Source organism: Quercus lobata, chromosome 2, assembly GCF_001633185.2.
Source record: "Quercus lobata isolate SW786 chromosome 2, ValleyOak3.0 Primary Assembly, whole genome shotgun sequence".
Classification (NCBI taxonomy): domain Eukaryota; kingdom Viridiplantae; phylum Streptophyta; class Magnoliopsida; order Fagales; family Fagaceae; genus Quercus; species Quercus lobata.
This window is the reverse complement of record NC_044905.1, coordinates 102563661-102588186: the sequence shown is the minus strand read 5'-3', so window position 1 is coordinate 102588186 and position 24526 is coordinate 102563661. Positions and strand designations below refer to the sequence as shown.

Sequence of the window (24526 nt, the reverse complement as noted above, 5' to 3'; positions counted from 1 at the left end):
TTTTCATTAAGTGTTTAACATGTCACTATCATACTTCAATAAAATAAATGTGACATCTTACAAAAAAATTAACAATGATATTACCAAAAAAAAAAAAAAATTAATATTAACTCCAATGCATTGAAGAAACAAAAACTATGATTAAACAAACAATCAACTTATTAGTTACACCACATAATAATAACTAATTTCAAATTTATATGGCATTTACTCTATAGTCCAAATTCTCCATCCCCCTTAATTTTGTATTACATTGTTAACTTAAAATAAATCTCATCATATTATCACAACACTACTTTATGTTATTACTTTAAAATATTTTGAATATTTTATAGAATCTTCTTACATAGCAGCTTACAGAATTATCTACACATTGCGCAGGCCCATTGCTAGTAAATCAAATAGCTATCTCAACTAAGATTCAAGGTGCTATATAGTATATACAACAATCAAATAGAATGATTTATAGGCCTCTGGATAGTTGTGGAAACCTGACTTAAATCCCAACCCTAGTCAAGGCGAACTCATATAAAGCCTGTAAAAGACTTCTAGACTTTCCCTCTTCAGGCAACTTTAAAAGGCAAGCAACTTTTGAGAACCCATAATGCTGCACAAACATAGAATCTTCCTTCACTTCTTGTCTCACCTTTGCGTCAAGAAGGTTTGGTCTCGTTAGTGCCCACTGCATGGCCCATATGGCCAAAGGGCGCATGTAACATATAGATCTGTATTGGTCCTTGTTGTTCCAAGCTTCCGGAGTTTGAAAAGAATAACTGTGCACAAAATGGTAACTTGTTAATAATCTATAAGAAGGAAATTTAGGTATCACCTGAATGAATTAACCAATAGTTTAACTAAAAAATTCTTCCAAGAATAAACTGGGAAAAAAGTGTCTTGAATGACATCATGAATATCCAGTTTTGTGTTGTATTTCAGAATCAGGAAAAGATCTAATGATTTGAGCAAGTGCCCTAAATCTTAATAAAATATATATATATATATATATATATAGATATATATATATGGTACTAATAAACAAAGATGTGAAGTGCAAGCAACCATTTAGGTTTTCTTTTCTTCTTTCCTTTCATTTTTTGCCTTCTATACTTTTGCGTATTTCTTGCCAGATAAGATGTCATGACCTCAAGGTGACAGCACAGAGCACGATTTATGTAAAAAAGTTCATATGGGCTTTTTTTTTGGAGAAAAGTTCATATGGGCTTTAGTTTTGAATAATGGGATTAAAATTATTACTGCGAATGGTTCAAAATGAAACTCTAAGCAAAAAGAAATATTATCAAGAAAATAAGCTAATAGCATGCTAAATCCACATCCTTTCTTTTTTTATGAAAATATCCTCACGCTTTTGGCTCTTGTAAATAAAGATATAGTTATATAAAGTTGCATAAGTGATATGATTTTATCAGGCTGCAAAATCAAAGAAAATATCAATTTGATTTAGGCAAACTATTGAATCTACTAACAGTTAATGACATAGATTTGCAAGAAAATTTGTACAAGATTGACAATTATATATATTGCAAGGAGGGGGAGGAGTAATAGGAATATAGAATTAACCAAGCATCCTTATCAAAAACAAGGAAAACGAAACGAGAAAAGTTCACTTCTGTTTGATGCGACAAACAGTCATAATAGCTTTTGGTTATTAATCTTGAGCGGCTTGAGTTAATAAAACAAACTAATTCTAGAAGAAAAGGCAAACGAAGAGCTAACTCACCCAAGTCCTTCTTTAGACCATGCAGCTTCGTAGACTCCAACTGCAGTCTGAAATGCCATATCAATCATATCTTCATGGATCATTGTTGCAGCAACAGCATATGTGACTCCAGGCCATATTTCTCTTGACTGCATGGATGACATGTCAACATTTCCATCAGGTAACATCCCATTGACAGCTCCCCACCTTCCATTCTTCAACTTTGAGACATTGTAATTAAAGACCTTTTCTAGTGCCCTTTTGGCCTTGTCTTCATCAACAATTGGTAAAAGACCGCATGCTTTAGCATACCTACAGAATTAATACGTAAAAACTTCTAATCCACCACCATTGATATAGAATGCTCGAAAATGTGTTAAAACACAAGAGCTGTGTTAGACCCCTTAATTAAAAATTACGGCTCGATAGATTTTACTCTAACTTATACTAAGTGTGGAATAGAGTAAATGCGAGCGGATAAACAAACAAACTACTCTAAGCCATATTCAATATAACATAGCAGAAATATGAAAGTTAAAAAAGTAGGGAAGAAAAATGCGAACACAAGATAACACGTCGATATGTTATCGAAGAGGAAACCGAAGTACTCAGCGTAAAACCTCTCCACCGCCCTCCAAGCAGTAATTGATTCACTAGACAATTTGTTGGAATACATGGGTTGGCAAGAGATCCTTCAAACCTAATCTACCTGATGCACCTAAACCCTCCAAACTCCTACTCCAACAAGGTTTCTTGAAATCGTGTCTTATCTAGTTCTTCGGATCCCACAGTACGCTTGATTGCATCCGCCAAAACCTGGCTTCTTCCAATGCTTCCCAACAGTACCAAAACCTTACTAAATACTCTGAAAGGGTGTGGTACGTGTTTGGGCTATTAACCTCTCAATGGTATGGAAATGGAGATGTAGAAGTTAAGGAAAATTCACAAGTAATTGTGTAGAGAATTGTGAGTATAACAATCTCTAACTCTCAAGGTTTGTGGCTAGAGTTTTCTCTTAGAAGCACTCCTCAACATTTGTAGATAATGTGGGTATAAATAGTGAAGGTACAGAAAGTGTGCATCAAAAATAACAGTCTGGCAAAACAGAAAGTTTCGTGGGTGTCTCCTGGGAAGGTCTTACTCGCGAGATACTCACGAAAACCAACTGTCTCCATCCTGTCCTGACTCTTTGTATTCCAGTAATATGCAGGGCACATGCTTCACTTCGCGGGATGCTTACTCGCGAGCTACCCGCGAAAACACTTCAGTCTTCAATGCCTTGAGTCTTCACACCTTTTCTCTCTCACATACATCCCTTACAAATAAATCCCACATGAAATACAGGGTACAAAAGATTGAATATGATTACAATCAAATTTGGCATGGAATAAAAGCCAACAAAACACATAATTGTAAATTACAACTTTACAGTTACTGAAAGAAATAAAATAACCATGCATGACACAATACAAAAAAAAATGACATAAAATAAAATAAAATAAGACCATTTTAAGGTCAAGAGTATGGACACTTTAGTTCTCCCACATTTAAAAAAAAAAAATACAAAAGTTATTTTTCACACAATACAGCAATAAATCTATAGTCCCAAAATTTTGGAGTTGGTTGCTAGTAGAGGATACCCCTACTTGTGTCTGTAAGGGTTCTATTCATAATAAAGTGACTAAATTTTATGCCAGCTATCAGCCTACAACCCCCCCCCCCCCTTTTTCTAGGCTTAAGACTAGCAATGAACAAAATATATGACACAAAGCATTAACATAGGTGGAGTTATGCACCTGTATACGTATTTCTATACAAAATATAACATAGGCTCTAGATAAATCCAGAAATTGTCCCACATAGAGACTAGTGTAAGCATAATGTATACTAGAAACCATTTGGTACACATGCTAAAGATATTTCCCTGGCCTTGGATAAGAAAAATTAGAGGATTTTATCCTGATTTTAAAAGCAAAAATTGGATAAGCAAGCACACGCATGTGCATGCACACACACATACGCACGCACACGCATAAGCAAGCATAAATTGAAAGAGCCATTCTTAATGTTCTTAAAGAATATGATATTAAAAAAAAATATCTAGAAAATTGCTACAGTCACAACATACCATTGTCCAGCTAATTGGTCAGCTTGAATGGATGAACTTGAACTTCTGCCTCTGCTGTCATAATTGAAGTAAGAACCATTCCATAATTTATCATACACAGCTTTTGCCTTCTGAAACTTAAACCAAAAGTAATCCTCAGATGCCTTATCACCTACTTCACGTGCCATGGCAGATGCAGCCTGCAAGGCTGCCACCCACAACCCTCCACTGTATGCACTCACACCAGAGACAGACCATGTATCATAAGTTTGATCAGGGAAGCCTTCGTTCTCAATCATCCCATCTCCATCCTTGTCAAATCTTTCCATATAAGCCATTGCAACATAAACAGAGGGCCAAACAGCTTGTGCAAAATTCTTATCGCCTGTGGCAACCACATCCCTATAAACTTGGAGGACAAATTTTGGATTCAAGTCTTTCCACCTGTCAGTGTTATGAAGGCTATAAGCATTTACTTCAAACCATGGGTCATTCATTCCAATATCATGGGGAACAGCTCCAAGCACCTTTCTACCAACCCACTCTCCATCATATAAAATTTTCATTTTACTGGGATCATGCATCATTACTGCCGCTGCAAAGTCTCTTTGGATGCTAAGTTCAAGTTTTGGAAAAAGCATGACTAATGCAAAAGATGAGTAGAAATGGACATCGTAAGTGTTCCACATGTGATATTCAATCCCTTCAAGATAAAGGAATTGCCCAATGTTTTCTTCTCCTTTCTGAAGAAGATTTGGCCCAAATGCAGAGTTTGATGAAGTTGTGGTGTGGATTTGATCAAGTACTGAAGTCATCCTTTCAAGAATATCACCAGCGGTATCATTTAGATGGGGTACATCGATTATGTCTTTCAAACCTGGCCTGGAACTATCAAGGGAAAACTTCCTTTGTACAATGCTTGCTAAATTATGAACCGGCGGTGATCCATCTGCAAAAATAAAAACTAACTCGTGGTTACTTATTACTTGAGTCAACAATCACAAAAACGCTTTTGATACAACACTACCCAAGTCTTAGTCCCAAAACTTTGGTGTTGGCTAAACTTTAATAGAATAGAGGAAACCTCATGTAAACAGGATGTGCACACAATGCTGTCCTAAATCATGAAGACAAACTCCACAATACCTGTCCAAATTGTCCCCCCTGAATTAAGATAATAGAGCTCATTGAAGAGAGTTATAGGGTACCTGTAGAAAACCATCAGAATAAGTTAGAACCTGACTATACATGCACAACAAATAACACGTCAAAACTTACCATTCAGGAAACCTCTCGTCTTCAAGAACAGGTCTTTGCCATGCATCTATCTGGGACTCCCAATGGCCATTCTCTATATTCAGAAAGAATAAAACAAAAATAAGGGCATTGAAGTAACAATTTCTTCACAATAAAAACAATTTATTTTGTGTATTAGCACTCCCTATCAATCAAAAATCTTATGAATGTATGGGCATTATGGCCAACTTTATTACATATGTGTTGAACTATAGTTTATATTCTTGCTTTCAAACATGGAGTAAAACTTTAAAATCCTAGAGTTGATACAAATCATCAATGTACAACACACACACTGGAACATTAATTACCAAGAATAGCATAATGTGCAATCTTTGCAGCAGCATCCCCACGGGTACCATAGAATTTAGTGTAACGCCTGTTGATTAAAATTTTCAACAATTAGATAACTTTTTGAAATGTGATATTTCTCAAACAAAATTTTGGATAGCTACCTGTAATAAGTTTTTCCACTCGAAAATTTTACTTCAGGGCAGTCCCATGCCAATGAAAATGTTACAGAACGTACTGCATTCGAAGGCATTGTAAGAGAAGCAGCAATGGCTGCCCCAATAGATGATCCTGGTTCTGAAGGCACTGACGTTTCCATGGAACTAAGGCGGTCAAAGGATCCATACTGTTAGAAAAGAAATACGCATATCAAGTTATGTGAGAAATGAAGATAAAGCTATTTCTTTTTATGCATAACAGGAGAAATAAAAATAGGTCAGATTCCTTTGAGGAAATTTGATGCCAGATGGCTAGGTTGAAAAATAGAGATAAAGGGGGGGAAAATTGTACTATTCACTACCTAGAATCTGCCTAACTTCAGCACCTACGTTGCTTGCAATCACCACCAAACTTAGAGAAACTTCTCAAATGAAAAAATATATATATATATATATTTCAAATTTCAATGCTTCAAGCCATTCTTGGAGCCTCTCTTTAATGGGCATCAAGAAGTACATCAAGCCTCAGTTACATTCCATAAAATCATGAACAACATTAAATTCAAAATTCAATAGTAAAACTCTAGAAAAATATGAAATTCAAAATTCAAAAAAATAAAATCTGAGATTTCAAACAAAATTTAAATAAAAAATAATTTTGGTTGTGCTTCCAGCATCAAAATATAAACATCACCATGTACCGAACACCCTCCCCCCCAAAAACAACAACAACAACAAAAGAAAACAAAAAACAAACCTTAAGACTGAAAATGTCCCTTTGACAGTGGGACGGGAGAGGCAAAACTACCAAAGGTGAAAACACAAAGAAAATTCTTTTTAAAATAGTTGTTAAATGATTATTTCATCTATACGCAACTTAAGATTTTGAGATCAATGTTATTTATCAAATCTCACTTAGACAGTAACAGTTTCATATTCTTAAGGCATAATACCAAATCTTATAGTTTCTGATCTACAAACCCAATTGTCAGATTTGCTGAAATTGTAATTTAGCTAAACCAAGTGCAACAAGTCTAGTCCAACCCAATTAAGGACACGTGTGGATATGACCAAAGAGCAAGACAAAAGCCAAGATAGTTAAATAGTTACAAAGTAGTGGTTCAGTAGTTGGTTAAAAGGACAATCTTGAGCTTTTTTCTTGATACTTGCTGTGTAAGATCCCTACTATAAATACTAGGAGCCATGTAATCGGTCTTATATTGAACATTGATACAAATTCCTCTATTTCCCCCTCTAGGCTCTCTACCTAATCCCCTTCCTCTTTGGAGGCTGGCTACCTCAAAGAAAGTCAAATCCCACTTGATTCCCACACTTTTTTCAACCAAAATCATCAAGATATATTATTCTTCTTCAAGCTCATGATAATCTTAGATAAAAAGGTGAAAAGAAGATAGATAAGACAGCCAATCTGTCACCAAGAAAAAGCCAGGCAATATTAATTAATCAGGTTACAATCTGCTGAAACCAAAATCCTTCTTGAGTTGTAAATACACGGTAAGATTAAAACTTAAAAGCCTGGCACGAATGTGCAAATGTAGGAAACTGATGAGATGTTTTTTATTTTATTTTATTTTTTATTTTGGTAAGGAAGGGAAACTTTCTAAAGAAGAGCCCTATAGACTTGTCTCGAGCCAGTAAAACCACAGACAACTGACTACACCTACCAGAACCTTTCTAATGGAAATATGGAATGTGCATGTAAAATATGGGAAGTCTACCAACCTCCTTGATTTCCTGCCACATGTCTTTTGCAGTGATACCCTGAGAGTTACCAGATATCACAAAGTAAGGGCACTCAGAGACATGAACACCATCAGTCTCCTCTGCTGCAATTGCAAAAGTCACAGGTGGCCGTTCATTTGCAGTCCTATAGTGGCATGTGAGGTGTATTGCACGGAGAGTATCAGAACATATACCATGTAATGATGAACTGATCAATCAAAGGGAAGATTTGAAAAGAGCGTACTTGTGATGTAGAAGTACACCATGCACACCATCCTTCATCCTAGCAGAATAAATAATCTTATGGGTTAGCATAAACAATTGGCATGCTATAAAATAGATAAGCAATCTTCACACTCACGTATGCTGGCACAAATATCTAATCCTTCACAAACAAACACAAGCACGCATATGTATCTAATTATAATTTCAAAAATCAATAAAAGAAAAGGTAAGATATATAAAGAAGAAGCCAAGCAAATGACAAATTTCTTACATTATTTTTGAATTGAAGTGCTGACCAGAAAATTCAGAAAGCCCCCCAACAGAATTCTAAAATGGCATTGACAAGAAGATTTTGCATTAGTTTTAATGACTTCCGGCACATCAGATTCTTTTCAGGAATCTACATAAAATATACTTGGTAACTCCAAGAAGGAAAAAGCTTTAAAGAAATACAACTAACATAAGTATGGAACCAAAGGACATAAATTTGAAAGTGATGAACACATGAAAAGGAGACATACTGCCCATGTGAAAAGCAAGGTAACATCTGCAGCAGTCTTTCCAGAATTGTATAGCTGAAGAAAATTAAAACCGCAACTCAATACTGAGGCTAACTATATATCTGATATAGACAACCATGTATCTAATAGATCCCTTCCTACCGTGAAAGTAAAAACTGATACAGGGAAGCTGCTCTCCTTGTAATTATGGGGGATAACAGGTGAAATTTGACGACAAACCATTTTAAGTTCCGGATCAGGTTCTCCTGGATTTAAAAAGAACCGGGTGACCAATGCATGAGACAAATTATCCATGATAAAGATCATTGTAGACTGAGAAGTATACCACTAAACGATTACCCTCATATACAGTCCATGACCTTGGGAATAAAGCATGATACGTAGAGTTGCCTCCATTCAGATTCCAGTCCCAAGATCCAATCCCTGAAACATCAGTTTCTCTGTGGAAGACATAGTATTCAGTAAGTTCAAGCACAAATGAAATGAAGCTCTCAAGAATTTCTGAAGCATTCAAATTGACAGTGCAGCTAATAGTTGCTTACTTAAGCACCTCTGGGCTCCCTGGGCACAACACTGTTGAATATTTTTCACCACTTGAGCGCTTAACAAAAACCTGCACAAGTATTTGTATTCCAAATTTTGCAGAAACTTGATTATAACCAATGAAAAACACTAATGATAAGAGATGTTCCGTTCTTCATTTTATTTCCATCCAATGAAAGATCAACTGTAATATCAACTATAGAAAATAGAAACAAAAATTGACCAAAGTAACATTAAGTGCTTCAATGAGCTTTTCATCAAAGACTCATCCCAACATTTTCTGATCGATCATTGAAAGTCTTTGACCATTTCCCACCATCTAGGATCACATATCCTGTATATTGTATAAATTTCTCATAGCCATGGATGACATCATCCTTCATATTTCTTTGTAAAACGTGTATACTAGGACCAAATCAGCCACTTGCATTTTATTTAATGATGATATCAGAACTAAATACCAAACCAAAGATCCATAAAAAAAAGATGTGTTAAAAGTCTCCTTTAATTTCTTTGTTTCCACAACAATCAAGCCTTGATTCCAAAATTTTGGTATCACCTATGGTCCTATGGACCCTCAACAAACTAGTAAAAATTGACCACAAGTACTCTTTACTACCATTCTATTCTATCCGGTGTCATACTCTTTGTTACTTCCTTAATTTATGTGTCCTATTTTACTACTTCTAGTAATGTTATTTTTTGTTTTCCTCTATCTCTTTTTGTTCCCTCAACTTAAATCAACTTACTCTTTCTCACTGCTGCATAAATCACTCTACTTTGAACAAAGTAAAACTTTAAACCTATTTTTTAAAAGTTCAAAAAAGATTAAAACAGTTGAATCTGTCCTCAAAAGCATTATGATAATAGCTGTTTTAGAATAAATGGACCAGATAGGGCCAAGGAATGCCTCAACATATCACCCCTTTAGTTTAATTGGGAAGACAGATACGGCATTGCATTTTGACAGCTACACAAGGTCTCTAACACTCGAAAAAACATAGCCCTAGATAAAGGAATATTTATAATATCTCCTTCAACATATCAATGATAAAATACTTCAACAATATATTCATTGAACAATATATTCATTGAACTTACCGAAAATTGATTTGCTAAAACTGGTTTCTCTTCACATATTTTAGGGAATAGTTGCCATCGCTGAAACTCACCTCTGTAACTCCTTCCTATGCTTCCTGAGCTGAACATTATATTTTTACAAGAGATGATTATGTTCTAAAACTCACTAAAAAGAGGCAATATACAATAATTTGGGTAAGATCCGAAAGTTTTCAGCTGGTTATAATTAGTAAAGATAATGCCAAACAATGTGAGGAAATATTCTCAGCTTCACATTTTTTTTCACATAAACTTCTTTTTAATTGGTCAACTACAAATGCACCTGGTGGCTCTTAAACCCATAACCTCACCCTCAAACTTACTAACTTACTTTTACAAGGGGAGAAGGTGCCATTTGAGCTAGAGCTCATTGGCATTTTCTTCACATAAAGTTATATAATGTTCAATAATAAATATCTTCTACTAGAAACACAAATGTCTAGTATATGTATTAAAGAATGTATAATATGTATGGCTTTTATGTTACATTATATAGTAATAAACATCTATCATGAGTGATTAAGATTGAACACATACCCTATACCACCTAAGGGAATACCATGACAAGAAGTTACAAGGCGTTTAGCAAATAGATTGATTGCAACCCCCTGCAAAGAGAACAGAAAGATGCTCTAGGATCCCTTACCATAACCAATGCACCAATACAAGCTGGATAGGTAAAAAGAAAGAAAGTTACATTTCCTTTAGCAGCCTCTTCTCGGACATGGCGCCACAGCCGAAATAATATTGGAGCCTACCAAATATAACAAACAATATAGTTGGCACCCATGATACTTTTATAAAGGGGCTAAGGTCCTAACGTTCGTGAATTTGTCATGTGATTCTGATGCATCAGCAAGACCATGGTAAGGATGCAGAAATATAATCAAGTTAAAAATATCTTTGAAGGAAACCATAAGCAGATACACACACAACATATATGTGTGCGTGTGTATTGTATGTACAGATCTGCATGTATGTGTTTGTGTGTGTATATGTCCTTAGGCCTTTCCAAAAAGCAATTAACACATTTATATGCTTGATTATATAAAATAAGAGAAGCAAAGGATTTTAAGGGTCCAAAGAGAAAAGGTATTAAATCTAAATCTGTAAGCATACCATCTGAACTCTCTCTTTCAAACTTAGAGTGAACTCAGAAAGGGCACTTCCCTCACTGTTTAACTTTCGCTGCCAGGTCAGTAATGCAGGTTTACCAGGGTCAACCTTAGACAAGCAAAAGAAAAAAATATTAGACAAGCAATAAAGGGTTTGAAACATCGAGCTCAAAACAATTGTCAATTAGAGTCATATCACAAAATATTGAAAAAGAATACTTGACTACTTTCTGTAATCTTAAAAGTAGTTGTGTCATACATAGTTTTTATAACTGGACCAGAGGTCAAGCAGGTTTTTTCAACCAGTTTAGGGGAGTGTGTTTTGGAAAAAGTTGATAAAATGCACCCGTGGGAACTCGAATGTGTCTTTATGTCACAAACTATTATATTAATTCTATGAAATTGAATTAATAATTTTTATTTTGTCATGGTTTGACCCCGGTTGAACCCCAATCCGACCTTAAAAACCTTAAACCTCTCCCTTTTCCAGTTCTTTGAATGCTCTGGGTTTCAAAACTGTGGAGTCATCTACTGCATCAATGATTATGCTAAAAAATTTCAGAGATCAACTTAGAAAATGATAACTTTATGGCAAAGCTCACCTATCATGCCAATTACATCCACAAACGCATTACCTGTTGCTACAATGTCTTTACATACGTCTCTAGAACATAACCCATAGCAGTTAGATTTTGCAGCTGATTTAATTGGAACAGACCTATGATCCCTCAGAAGGATTTGCGGCTTGGAGACTATAATTCTTATAAAAAAAACCTTTTCAAGGTGACTTATGAAAGATTTCTAAATAAACAAAACCTCCATAGTATGGTTTAAACAGATTTAAAGAGAACCTTTGCAACTCTTTCAGAGACAACAAACATCTTTGATGTCCAAAATGCCGAAATTTTCTGGATAAAATTGCATATGACAAACCAGAACCCTATGAAGCTGACTAAAGATAGAGATGGTAATCTGCACAGAAAAATCCAAGTAAAATACACTTTTGTCGTTGTATCTACTACTGCTATTTATAATGGCCCATCCCTTCATTCAATGGAGTAGATGCCCAAGCACTTGATTTAGACATGACTTGCTACTCACATATTTAAAAGCCTAAATTTCAGGGTTGATGTAGTTATTTCCACTGATGTGAAGATGATTTATAGCATCCTCCCCTCCAAAACAAGAGAGAGAGAGAGAGAGAGAGAGGTGAAGATGAAAGGATAGAGGAGCAGCAAAAAGTAAATACAATGAGCTCTACCTCAACTTCAAGACCCATCGGGTGCATGTGTAATTTGCCAATCAAAAGAAAACGTAAACATAAACATTGTATGCAAAAAAATCATTCAACAATTGGCCAAATATGGGATAAACCATATCTCTGCCAACAAAAAAGATGGGATTAATTATCTGGCCTCTTGTAATGTTGTTAAAATTTTATGTTAAGTTAATAAACGTATGTGCTACCACCTGTATATTTCAGTGTTGTTTACTTAACAGTATTCACGCCTAGGGGTAATTCTATACTCATTTGTTCTGAAAACTTACTGAATTATAGATAGCAGATAATAAAGTTAAATAAGTAATAAATAATCAAAATGACAGAAAAAATACCTAAGGTTTGCTGTTTTCTCTCTCTATAAACATAACTAGCATCATTACTAATATAGAATAAGCTATACTCATTAGCTTACAACCAAAGGCAGAAAGACAAGAAAGGAATTTCTACCGCAGAGTACAACACATCTAAATGTTGCAGCAGTTTAGAAACTAGACAGAAAAGCTAATTAAAAAGCTTGACAACTATAAACAGAAATCACTTCACCTTTTCAAGAACAGTATACACCATTTAAACCTTTCAAACATATAGAGAAAGTTCCATTGTAGTCCTTATAAAGTAAAAGGGAGAAGCTGTCTCAGTATATAACCAAGTACCTTATTAGTTGAAGACTTAGAAAGTTCCCTCTCTTCTTCAACGAGATCATTTCCCAACACCTTCCCCTCAAACATCTTTCCTGTATTAAACAAAGAACAACCACATTAGGCCATTTGCATTTTATATAAACTTAAAACTATCATTATAATTCATGTGAACTAGTTTGATTTTGTACAGCGCACTTCCCATCATAAATAGAGCTCAATTGAAGTTTTGCTCAACATCATTTAAGTATACTGAATGCGCAGCACTGGAAATCACATTAGCAACATATTTACACAAAAAAGTGAAAGGTTATAAATTCCAATTCTGTTGCTCAATAACATGTTCCAGCACTGGAAATCACATTAGCAACATATTTACACAAAAAAGTGAAAGGTTATAAATTCCAATTCTGTTGCTCAATAACATGTTCCCATGAATGCATATATCAATACAATAAGTGTTAAAACCTTTTTTTTTTTTTTTTTTAACGTTGACCGTAAGGCAACCTATGTTGGGTGCAAGTATTGTTTTTTAGGAGTAGAATTTAGTGTTTTACTTTTGTAGAGATGTTACTGTTATGCTAGATAGGAAGGAAAAACAGAGTATTGCAGCACAACTTTTTCCGGATGTAATTACTTACATCATTTTACAACTCACATCTATATATAGATGAGTTAGGAGTTTAGGATGACTACAAGCTTCAAGAATACTATAGAAGTTTGCTTCATTTCTCTTTAATTGACCCTTGTCCATGAGGTGTCCACTTGCATGCTTGTTCAATTTTGCTACTACTGGATTCTTCATTTGTTGACACCTAGGTTTCAGTTGCTTCTTTCTTTGACACTTAGGGAGCCACTTTTCAATTACCAATTACATTTTAACAGCCTACAATCACCTTTCACAGATCCCACAAAAGTGAGAGCTTTGTATAGTGGTTACAATTTTTTTAGGCCTTCAATTCACCAAAATAATGTCGCAACTACATCAAAACTTCCAACTTCTGTGAAATTCATACCAGATCTCTCGCAACTACATCAAAACTTCCAACTTCTGTGAAATTCATACCACATCTCTCTCTCTCTCTCTCTCTCTCTACATATTCATAAGAATCATAACCCATTTCATAGCAAAATTCATCTGATTACTTTGTATCATAGAAACTTCATTACTCACCAATCACCTACGGTCACTGTCACGCCCCAAACCCCAAAGGGTCCAAAGTATGAGAAAGACGTCTCAAAGTACTTGTAGATTTTATTCATTTTGACAATTCAATCCAAATAAAATCATATCAAGTACCAACATCAAGAGTTATCATAATAATTTCATTAAATATACTCCCAAGGTATGTCAAAGCTCTATGCAATAAATACAATGACCATTGGTCACAAAAGAATGAAAGTCTGAATAAATAATTACATATCATTAGTTTGTCCCATCAGTAGAAATAAAGTCACAACCACTATAATAAACAAAAGAATGAGTCAAGCCTATTCTAAGATGTACATCATCTAATATCTCCATTACAAAAGTTCAGCCTCCATTAGTAGTTAGTTTAACTACTGTTAGCCACCAAAAAGCTATCTCAAAAGATTGTTGTCTACTTTGAAAGGTTTATAAAATAATGGAATGAGATAAAACCCAGTAAGTAACATAATTAATGAGGGTGGGGGAAATGCAAGTTTCATTTTCAATAATAATATGATATGACAAGAATAATTTAATAATAAAACACAAAGTTTCTCAAAGTAAATATCTTGAAACTATATACCATAATTTGTGAGCACCAACAATATAATTTTCAAAGCCATAATATCTAACACAAGGTAAATTATCACAAATATACCACACTACCACATAGACCGGTCAGGGGATCCACTCATTCACAACTGGCATGATATTGTCCTCTCTGATATACAGACTCTTAACCCCATGGACAGCAGCCTCACCCATACCCTCAAGATTTTTCTCTCCCCCCATGGGCAGCACAAAGAGCACGTCAAATAGGATTCTTTTACATGTGGTCTTTTGGCCCCATAAATAGCAGGAACCTCTTCCCCTCATGACAAGAAAGAATGTGTCATCCAAAGTGAAAAGGCACTAACCTAGATTTGATTCCATTGTCACAAAGATTTCGGAAACCAAATCGGGTGATCACTGAAAAATCACACATGGCATGGTGTTAAAACCACATAAAACTCATAGGTTACATTACTTTGAAACACATAGTTTATATCCAGGTAGTTTCAGAAAAACCTTAAATAATCTAACTTCTACAAAGTTCGTAAGGTTTTTAACTTCATTCTTGTCAATAGATTTTCTATTAATTTCCCACATAACAAGACAAGCATCTTTAAATTTTCTAATATACCATAAAATCCAAGATTTTCTTATCAAAGGTTAAATAAAATATGCTCATTTTTCCATATCGACAAATTCATGCATTTCCTCAAATGCAATACCAAATATGATGCATTTTCATATATAATCATACATATATTAAGGTTACGACACAATAGTTTTTAGGAAAATATAATTTCCATAGGTAGTTTCCAAAAGCGTGTCTAACCCAAACAACATTTATGCAACATGTTTATTTTGCAAAAATCCCATTAAAAAGTTACTTACCTCGCAACCACAAAGCCTAATTCTCCAAGCTCCAAGGAGATTAGCTAGAACCTAAACAATATCAAGTAAACCTATCACAATAAGCATAGAGCTTGAAATTGTATCTAACTACAATTTAGGAATTGCCAAATGAGCACTTAATTAGGCAAGCCTAGTATTTAACCTCATCGATAATAATATATTCCACTCCCAAAGTTTCTCAACAAATTGATTCACAAGGGCATAAACTCCAATTTATAAGGTTAATCCATTTAATATCATCTCCAACATTATGACTAGCTTCCATAAAATTTACACTACATTATTAAGAGACCTATGAAAGCAAAATCAAATTATCCTCCAAGACAAGAAAGTTAGAACTTCAACTAACTCCAAATAAACCCAATGGCAATGGAAAAATTAGATTTACCAACCATCACATGTTATAACTCAAAACCCCTTAATTTTCCACCATACATAAACCTTAAGTAGTCATCATTAGTACAAACCATATACCCACTCATCAAATAATTCCACCAATACAAAACCCATACATACCAACACATAAATACCACTTTCAATACTCATAAATCACATGAGTATCATTATTAAAGTTTAGATAAAAATAACCTCAAGCAAAAGTGTAAAACCCACAAAAAAGATTAGAAATTTTTACCTTAAAAAGGGTGTGAAGGTGTTTATAGGTTCCAAAAATTTTCCGGTGATCTTGCCGGAAAATGATGGTGGAAATGGTGGTGGTGGTGGTGTGGAAGTACCGGTGAGAGGATATAAGAGCAAAGAGGAGTGTATGAGAGAAAAGAAAAGAAAGAAAAGAAAATAAGAAGAAGGATGGCCGGCCAAGTGATGAAATGGTAGTGTGAGATGAGTGGTGGGTAGTGAATGGGTAGGTGGGGCATGTGTGGTCCCAAAAATATCTCACTTCATAAATTATCCATAAACTATTTCCAAACAAAATTTCATCTGATTATTTTGAATCATAGAAACTTCATGACAACTCACCAATCATCATACAAACATAAACAAAAATGCACATTTTTAGACACACAAAAACCCACAAACAGTAACACATACATACATATATATATGCATGTCGATTTTTTCCATGACCCATTTCCCAGCAAAATTCATCTGATTAATTTGCATCATAGAAACTTCATGACAACTCACCAAATCACCATAACACACACATGTACAAAAATGCATACTTTCAGACACATAAATACCCACAAACACTAACACATACATACATATATATATATATATATGCATGTCTATTTTTTCCATAACCCATTTCCCAGCAAAATTCATCTAATTAATTTGCATCACAGAAACTTCATGACACCTCACCAAATCACCATAGACACACACATGTACAAAAATGCATACTTTCAGACACACAAATACCCACAATAACACATACATACATATATGCATGTCGAATTTTCACGTCAATTTTTAATTGTGAAAAATGAAGTGGGTCAAACCAAATGATTAATCCAACAAACTTAAGACAAGCAAAGATTTAACATCATCCAATGCAACACATAAATCATAAGTAACTAGCCTCTGAGCAAGCGTGTGAGCGCGTGCTCAAAGGCTCTTTTATTTTTTGGGTAAAATGAGCTCATGCTTAGAGGCTCTTTTATTTTTTGGGTCAAATTTAATAATTTTCATTTATTATAATTTGGGATTATTACATTTTCTAATCACAAAAAAAAAACCTAAAGGTGTGATGAGTATTATGCAATTGTGGGTGATATATTTTTTTCGTTGCACCCCTAGATTTTTTTGTGATTAGAAAATGTAATAATCTTAAATTATAATGGATGCAAATTATTAAATTTTACCCAAAAAATAAAAGAGCCTTTGAGCACGCGCTTATTTTACCCAAAAAATAAAAGAGCATCTGAGCAAAAATAAAAGAGCATTTGAGCACATGTTCATTTTACCCAAAAAATAAAAGAGCCTCTGAGTACACACTCACGCGCATGCTCAGAGGCTAATCATTTTTTAATTTAGAGAGTAGTTCTAACTTTTAAAAAATTCTTTAACAAAATTAATGAAATCAAAACTTAGGATATAGTTCCAACTTTTTTTAAAAATTATTTAACAAAATTGATGAAATCAAAACTTAGGATATAGTTCCAACTTTTTTTAAAATTATTTAACAAAATTGATGAAATCAAAACTTAAGAAATAATATGCATATGCTAATAATATTATTAGCATATGAATATTATTTTTGGGATCTTCAAAGCCTTGAAAAGAACTATTGCAGAACATTTGTAAAAGATTGTGAGGGAAATTTAAAAACAATAAATGTGTATTTTTTTTTCAAAGTAGAATATTATAAATTTTGTCATAATATTTTAAACTTTCAATACATATGTATACACCATCTCCTACTATAGGAGGCAAGTTTTGAAGCCAAACTTTCTGTAACAGAAGACCTAAAACTCAAAAGCAGTAAAATTTGCTAAAGTTACATTTACAAACAAAGTTCACATTATCAATGCGCCATGATCCAAATCTTGTTTCCCATTTATATGCTACTACTACATTTCTCAATTCTCACTTTCAGATATCATTGAGTATCTTTCCACTTTGTTTTTCATTCTTGTTGATGGTGAAAGCTAAGAGAGCCATCTTTCAACAAACTCATCTGCTAACTATAAAACTATAATCATCACGCACGTGCTCAGAGGCTTTTATTTATTTATTTATTTAATTTTTTGTAAATGTTAATAACTTGAATCAATTATAATTTGATATTACTACTTTTTCCAATTACAAAAAAGTCTAGGGGTGTGATGAGCATTTTACGTTTTTAGGTGAAATAATTTTTTAATTACACCCCTAGAGATTTTCTATAAAGAGTCTATAGGAAATAACTTAGCAAAAAAAAAAAAAAAGGATCTACTTGAAGTAAAGGCAAAATCTGTAACTTATATAGTGATGAAAATCTTAGAAGCTGAAATTTGTCTTTTAAATCATAACTCATAGGGATCCCTGTGGACTGTAAGAGTGCTTTTGAACTCCACTAACTTTACTAAGTTGTCCTATGGACCTTGAAGGAGTTTGGTTACTTTGGTACTATTATACATGCATTTAGGGCTGTCCAGATCAACTTGCCACCCGCCCCACTTGCCCGGGCCCGACCCGGAACCACCCGATCCAATTGCTTTGGCGGTCGGACTCGGGTGTTGACTCCAAAAACTCGATGCCGGCGGGTTAGTTTTGGATCTTTTCCTCTAAAAACTATGAAACCCGACCCGCTCGAAGACCATAAAATCTGGCTTTTTTCCAGATTCCGACCACTTTTTCACTTAAATCCGTCGATTTCTAACACAATAAACACCAAATCTGGCCAGACCGGTGATTTCTCATCAAGATTTGGCAGAAATCTCACCGAATCCGATGAGATCTCACCAGATCTTGGATGGATCTGGCAAGATCTCACCGGATCTAGCGTAATCTTGCCGCATTTCGCTGGACACCGGTGAATATCGGGTTCACTCAAAACTAATGACCTCCATCTGATGACCCGAACCGACAAATCCATTACTGGAACGGGTCGGTTGCGGGTTGAAAAATAGCCCACCTGAACTTCTACAGGTCGGTTGCGGGTTGGGCAAAAACCCAACCCGCCCGACCCATGGACAACCCTACATGTATTGATCACCTCCCCCCCCCCCACCCAAAAAAAAACTAATTCCATTTAAAATGTTAAAGATGGGAGAAAAAGTAATGAACTGGTCAAAAAAAATTTTAGCAACACCAAGAATTCTGAATTAGCAAGCTAGTATAGTATAATTGTTTGTTTGAAGGAGTGAGAGAGAAATAAGAATGAACCCGAATGTCATCAGTTTGGCCATCTGCTCGAGCACCAAAGCTCATGACATCAAAATCAAGTAAGGCAGACCTTCTCCTCCCCTTGTGATGTAAAACGTGTCTACTCTTTTATGCCTCAATGGTTAATTTAGAGTATTTATTATACTTTGGGATTACTACATTTTCCAATCACAAAAAAAACCTAGGGGTGTGATGAAAAATTATTTCACCACACATAATACTCATCACACCCCTAGGTTTTTTTTGTGATTGGAAAATGTAGTAATTTCAAAGTATAATAAATGTTCTAAATTAATACTTACCAAAAAAATAGAAGAGCCTCTGAGCACGCGCGTGCTCAGAGGCTAGTATTTATTAAGAATGCCTATTTTAGGCTTGAAATTTATGAAGGAAAACTATTACTTTTTGATGGGAAGGATTCTTCTCCACTTTGAAGTGTGGAAGAAAGGTTTGCATGAACATGTTAGTGCTTCTTCTCTCTAACGTCGTCGGCTACTAAGTCATTGATGGAGTGGATGAAGACGCCAAGGCTCAGTCTACCAGTATGAAAATCCTAATACGATTTTGTTGATTCCTATTGAAAAAACAAAAATTTTTAAGTAAAAATAGAGATAAAAGTAAATAAATGTAAACAAAGGGAGATGTTGATAAGGATTCACCATCAGCATCTGCTTTGTGTTGTTGGAAATGGTTTGAGGGAGGAGAAGTTTGTGTTGTTTTTATAGCAAGGAGAAGTGTTGGTGCTTGTTAGTTATGTAAATTATTTGAACATGAGTTAGTAAAAGGTGTGCATGATGGAAATTGTTAAAAACTGTTTAGTTTGAAGTTTATCACTTTGTTTTAAATTTGATTCTTTTTGTTTGAGATTAAAAAAAAAAAAACAAATGCTTGATTTTTTTTTTTAAAAATAACAAAACGTGCTTTATTTTTCTGCCAACCATCAAATCTGATTAAAACTCCTTTTACTTCACTTTTCTTTCTCCATACTTTTTTCGGTAATGCGGTAGCCATCCTCTTCTTTTACTCCATGATCTCACGTTTGTTTGATTTTTTTTTTTAAATGAAAAGATGTGCTTATTTATTTTTTAATTTTTTTATAATAAAACCTGCTTGATTTTGTTAGGAGAGTTTGCTTCTTTTCTTTAAAGTAACCAACTAACCATACATAATTCCCTTAAAAAAAAAAGTAACCGAAGATAAAGAGAAGGAGAGGTATATGTTAATAATTTGCTAAATTTAAGGAGATGGATGGGAAGTTATAGTAATATAGTGTTAATAGGAGTGTTTTTTTTTTCTTTAAATTACAAATAAATAAGAAGATATTTGAAAAAAAAAAAAAAAAAAAAAAAAAAAAAAAAAAAAACGTGAAATCATGGAGTAAGGAAAACAAATTCTTAAAAAAAAATTGAAAACGTTTAACCAATAGAGTGGTAATATTTACCACAAAAAAAAAAAAAAAAAAAAAAAAAAGTGGTAACCAAAGATAAAGAGAAGGAGAGGTATATGTTGATAATTTGCTAAATTTAAAGAGATGGATGGGAAGTTATAGTAATAGTTTTTTAATAGGAGTTTTTTTATTTTTTGAAATAAATAAGAAAAAAAAAACAAACAAACAAACAAACAAACGTGAGATCATGGAGTAAGGAAAACAAATTCTATTAAAAAAAAATTGAAAACGTTTAACCATGAAGTGGTCCTATTTATCACAAAAAAAAAAAAAAAAAGTGGTCCTATTTTGTTGGCAATGTTTTAGTGAGAAGTAAAAAACATAGTTTTACGAAATTATTCTTTATTTTTGTCTCTACTTAAACCTAGGGAAATAAGGGTATTTTGGAAAAAAAAAAAATCAGGTCTAAACAGGTGTAGCCCCTTAAATAATAATAGTATAGATAGTTTATAGAAAAATCAGTTAGATGAACCATAAGATCTCTAACCTGAGAAGTTTAATTGTCAGACTGATGAAACTAAGAACTGGTTGTGCAGAGAAAGAATGAGTTCGACGAATAGTTGTTGAATCTGAATCGGATGTGTTGGCTTGGTCCGAAAATCTTATATAAAAGTTAGGAATGGCAACGGGTCAGGTTTGGGCCGAGTTTTTTCATACCCGGACCTGACCCACAGGTCTGTCCCAAAAACTCAAACCCGGCCGTTTATTAAACGGATTTTTTTCTTAACCCAAACCCGGCCCATCGGGTACCCGCGGGCCCCGTAGCCATGCCATACCGTGGCCCAAAAATTAAATAAAAAATGTTTGCCCAGATTTTTTGAGAATGTGTTTGCCCAGATTCAAGCCTTGATTTTGGGCAAACATAAATTATTTTTTTTTATACTAGCAGGAGTATACTTAGGTAGAGAAAATCAAAGAAATCAAAGGATGAAAATTGAAAAATTGAAAAATAAAAAGAACCACCAGGAAATCATGGATGAACAATGACCAAAGATTTATGATTTTCCCTTTCAAAATCACAAAAACAAACACAAATCTTGACACAAACACAAACCCAAAAATTTCAAATTTATAATTTTCCCATTCAAAATCACAAACACAAACACAAATTCAGATTTATGATTTTTCCCATTTAAAATCACAAACACAAACACAAACACAAAAATTTCAGATTTATGTTTTCCCTTTCAAAATCACAAACACAAACAAAAATCCTAACACAATCACAAACAACTCACATGATTGAGACGAAATGAACCCAGAAAAAAAAAAAAAAAAAAAAAAAAAAAAAAAAAAAAGATAGAGAACGAGGTGGTCCGGTGGAGACAAATAGAGGAAGCGAGGTGGCTGGAGGTGCAAGTGATGGCCGGCGATGAAGGGCTTCAGGCTAATCAGGCCGACGATGACAGATGTTTAGGCCAACGGCGACAGATCGAAGGTTGGGTGTGATGAAGAGGGACTGACCAAGTGAGAGTGGGAGAGGAGAAAAAGAGTAGGCAGGCGGCTCAGAGTGATTGTGTGAAATGGGAATATGGGGTTAGGGTTTTTTTTTTTTAACTTATATATATATATATATATATATATACGGGGGTATTTTAGTATTTTTAACTTTTATATATATAAACGGGTTGGGTCCGGGTCTGGGTTTTTGCCAAAACCCGAACCCGACCCGGACCCACTTCGGGTTTTTTTTTAAAACCCATACCCGACCCTAAAATTTATTGGACCGGGTAAAATTCGGCCCATTAAGGTCGGACTGGACCGGGTATCCACGGGTCGGATATAAATTGTCATCCCTAATAAAAGTCAGATTTTGACCATTTTTTTGTACAATGATAGATTTTTACGGTTACCTTTTTTTTTTTTTCCTCTCTTCTTATTCCTTGCGTTTTTTTTATGACTAGATTTTTTTTGTTTTTAACCCGTAAATTAGAAACACACCAAATTTCACTACTAACTGAAATGGATTACTTGGTGTGTTTCTAATTTACGGGTTAAAAACAAAAAAATCCAGTCATAATAATAATTAAAAAAAAAAAAAAACTGAAATTGATGATTTTTTTGTTCATTACTTTTCTTAGAAAGATTATGTACACAACATTTTTACTATATTTTCGTAAAAAATTAAATATAGTAAGTTGTTATTGGTTCTAATTTGAATATACCACTTAAATTACTTTTTCTGTCTATCAGTTATAATTTTCCACATAAAATTTGTTATGAAAATATTATGGATATAACATTACTGATTCTTTTTATATGAAACTATCACCTACAAACTTACATGTTGTGAAATTAAAGTGTTAGTTTTTTTTTTTTTTTTTTTTTCCCTTTCAAAAATCATTCATGTATAATTTTAGTTAATGACCTATTTAATGAGTAATGTGACTTATTTAAAATAATACATATGGATTTTTTTTTTATTCGATAATTACAATGGGGTATGTAGATGAGTTTATAAATTTACACATAATAGGATAGATGATATTCTTCCAAACCAATTGGGAGGTGAATTTATAACTTTTTTGTTAATTTTCATTTGTTTTAATGGAAAACCTGATCTGAAGATAATTTTTTGCGTTTTTCTATGTTTAGTAATATCAGAAAAAAAAAATGGTTTAAATTAAATTTATCTCTTGACTTTCCTTATATAGCTTAACATAAGATAAAGTTGTTTTTCCGTAAAATTTTCTAAAAAAATGACTATCTTACCCTAAGTTGAATAAATAAAGTCAAAAAATAGTTTTCAACTCATTTTAAAGTTGCTTTTTTTTTTTCTTTTGAGATAAAAGTTACTATTAAACATAGAAAAATGAGATATTTTTCAAGAAAAAACTTTTTGAACAATGATATATTTTAGAAAATTTTAATGTCAAAAGGAATGGAAGAAGACAAATTTTTAAAGGAATTTTTAAGACAAAGTTAAATCTTTCAAGTTCCAAAAAATAACACTTTTCAAAAATTCCTATTTAGTAAGGGGATTGGAGGTTCAAACAATTTTGTTTATCGCCGTTGTCTGCATATAAGGGTAATTATTTTGTTTTTTTACTTTTATATTGGAGGAATTTTTCATCAACAATAGTGTGTATGTAATTATATGTATTGGCTCTACTGCCTCTACACTCATAGTCAATGGTGTAAATTGACCATTTTGAACTTGGGGACTAGACAGAAAACACAAATTAAGAGGTATCAAAATGTATTTTTGCTTATCGTCTTTTCTCCACACACACACAAAAAAGAAGTATTTTTGCCAAAAACAAAAGTAAAATAAACCAAATCTGTTTATTCATGTGGTATTGTGGTAATCATAGCCCCACATGCGCTATGATGTTTGAAGTCTTGAAGTAAAACGAAAGGCTGAGGGATAAAAAAAAAGAATAAAAAAGAAAGAAGGGTGTGATTCGTGGGGTATGATATAAAATTTATTTAGTACCATGTTATTTTTCTTATTTTCTTTTACTTGACGTATCAAAAATTTGTAAAAATATATTTTAAGGATGTTTAAATGTTTTTTCTTTACTTAATTTTACCATGTTATAAAAATTTAATATTTATTCGTGTTTTGATTCTCAACAAAAATAATATATATATAAATATATATATATTCATACTTTAATTATAATTGTTTCAAAAAAAAATCATAATTAATTACTAAATCGATTATGATTTAAAAACCTTGGTAATACTTTTTATTTATTAGACCTTGGTAATACATTGAATATAAATCTTTGCAAATTTCATTTTTCTTTTTGGAAGGCCTCGACATAATATATATAGAGACGCATGTTGGATTTTCTTATTAAACATTTCAAGAAGGTTACTATCTGGATAACCTTAAAT

The 24526-nt window shown here is 33.5% G+C and overlaps 1 protein-coding gene across 6 annotated transcripts; it reads right to left on the bottom strand.

The window, feature by feature from the left end:
* Window positions 1-281: 281 nt before the first annotated feature.
* LOC115977618 (non-lysosomal glucosylceramidase-like) lies at window positions 282-21248 on the bottom strand. Of its 6 annotated transcripts, XM_031099573.1 has the most exons (22): window positions 16040-16227; window positions 15385-15435; window positions 14862-14913; window positions 12771-12850; window positions 10840-10944; window positions 10418-10474; window positions 10258-10328; window positions 9703-9802; window positions 8601-8671; window positions 8398-8498; window positions 8200-8303; window positions 8059-8112; window positions 7809-7864; window positions 7557-7595; window positions 7313-7457; window positions 5576-5757; window positions 5432-5499; window positions 5103-5175; window positions 4971-5032; window positions 3846-4773; window positions 1739-2029; window positions 282-773 (listed from the first exon to the last, which is right to left on the bottom strand). In XM_031099573.1, the coding sequence occupies exons 3-22, from the start codon at window positions 14875-14877 to the stop codon at window positions 497-499; spliced, it is 2880 nt and encodes a 959-aa protein (XP_030955433.1). In that variant the 5' UTR covers window positions 14878-14913; window positions 15385-15435; window positions 16040-16227; the 3' UTR covers window positions 282-496. The 6 variants fall into 6 exon arrangements, with proteins under 6 accessions (XP_030955433.1, XP_030955434.1, XP_030955436.1 ...); XM_031099574.1 differs by lacking the exon at window positions 14862-14913 and having other exon boundaries at window positions 16040-16226; XM_031099576.1 differs by lacking the exons at window positions 14862-14913; window positions 15385-15435; window positions 16040-16227 and adding an exon at window positions 21171-21248.
* Between the last annotated feature and the right edge of the window lie 3278 nt (window positions 21249-24526).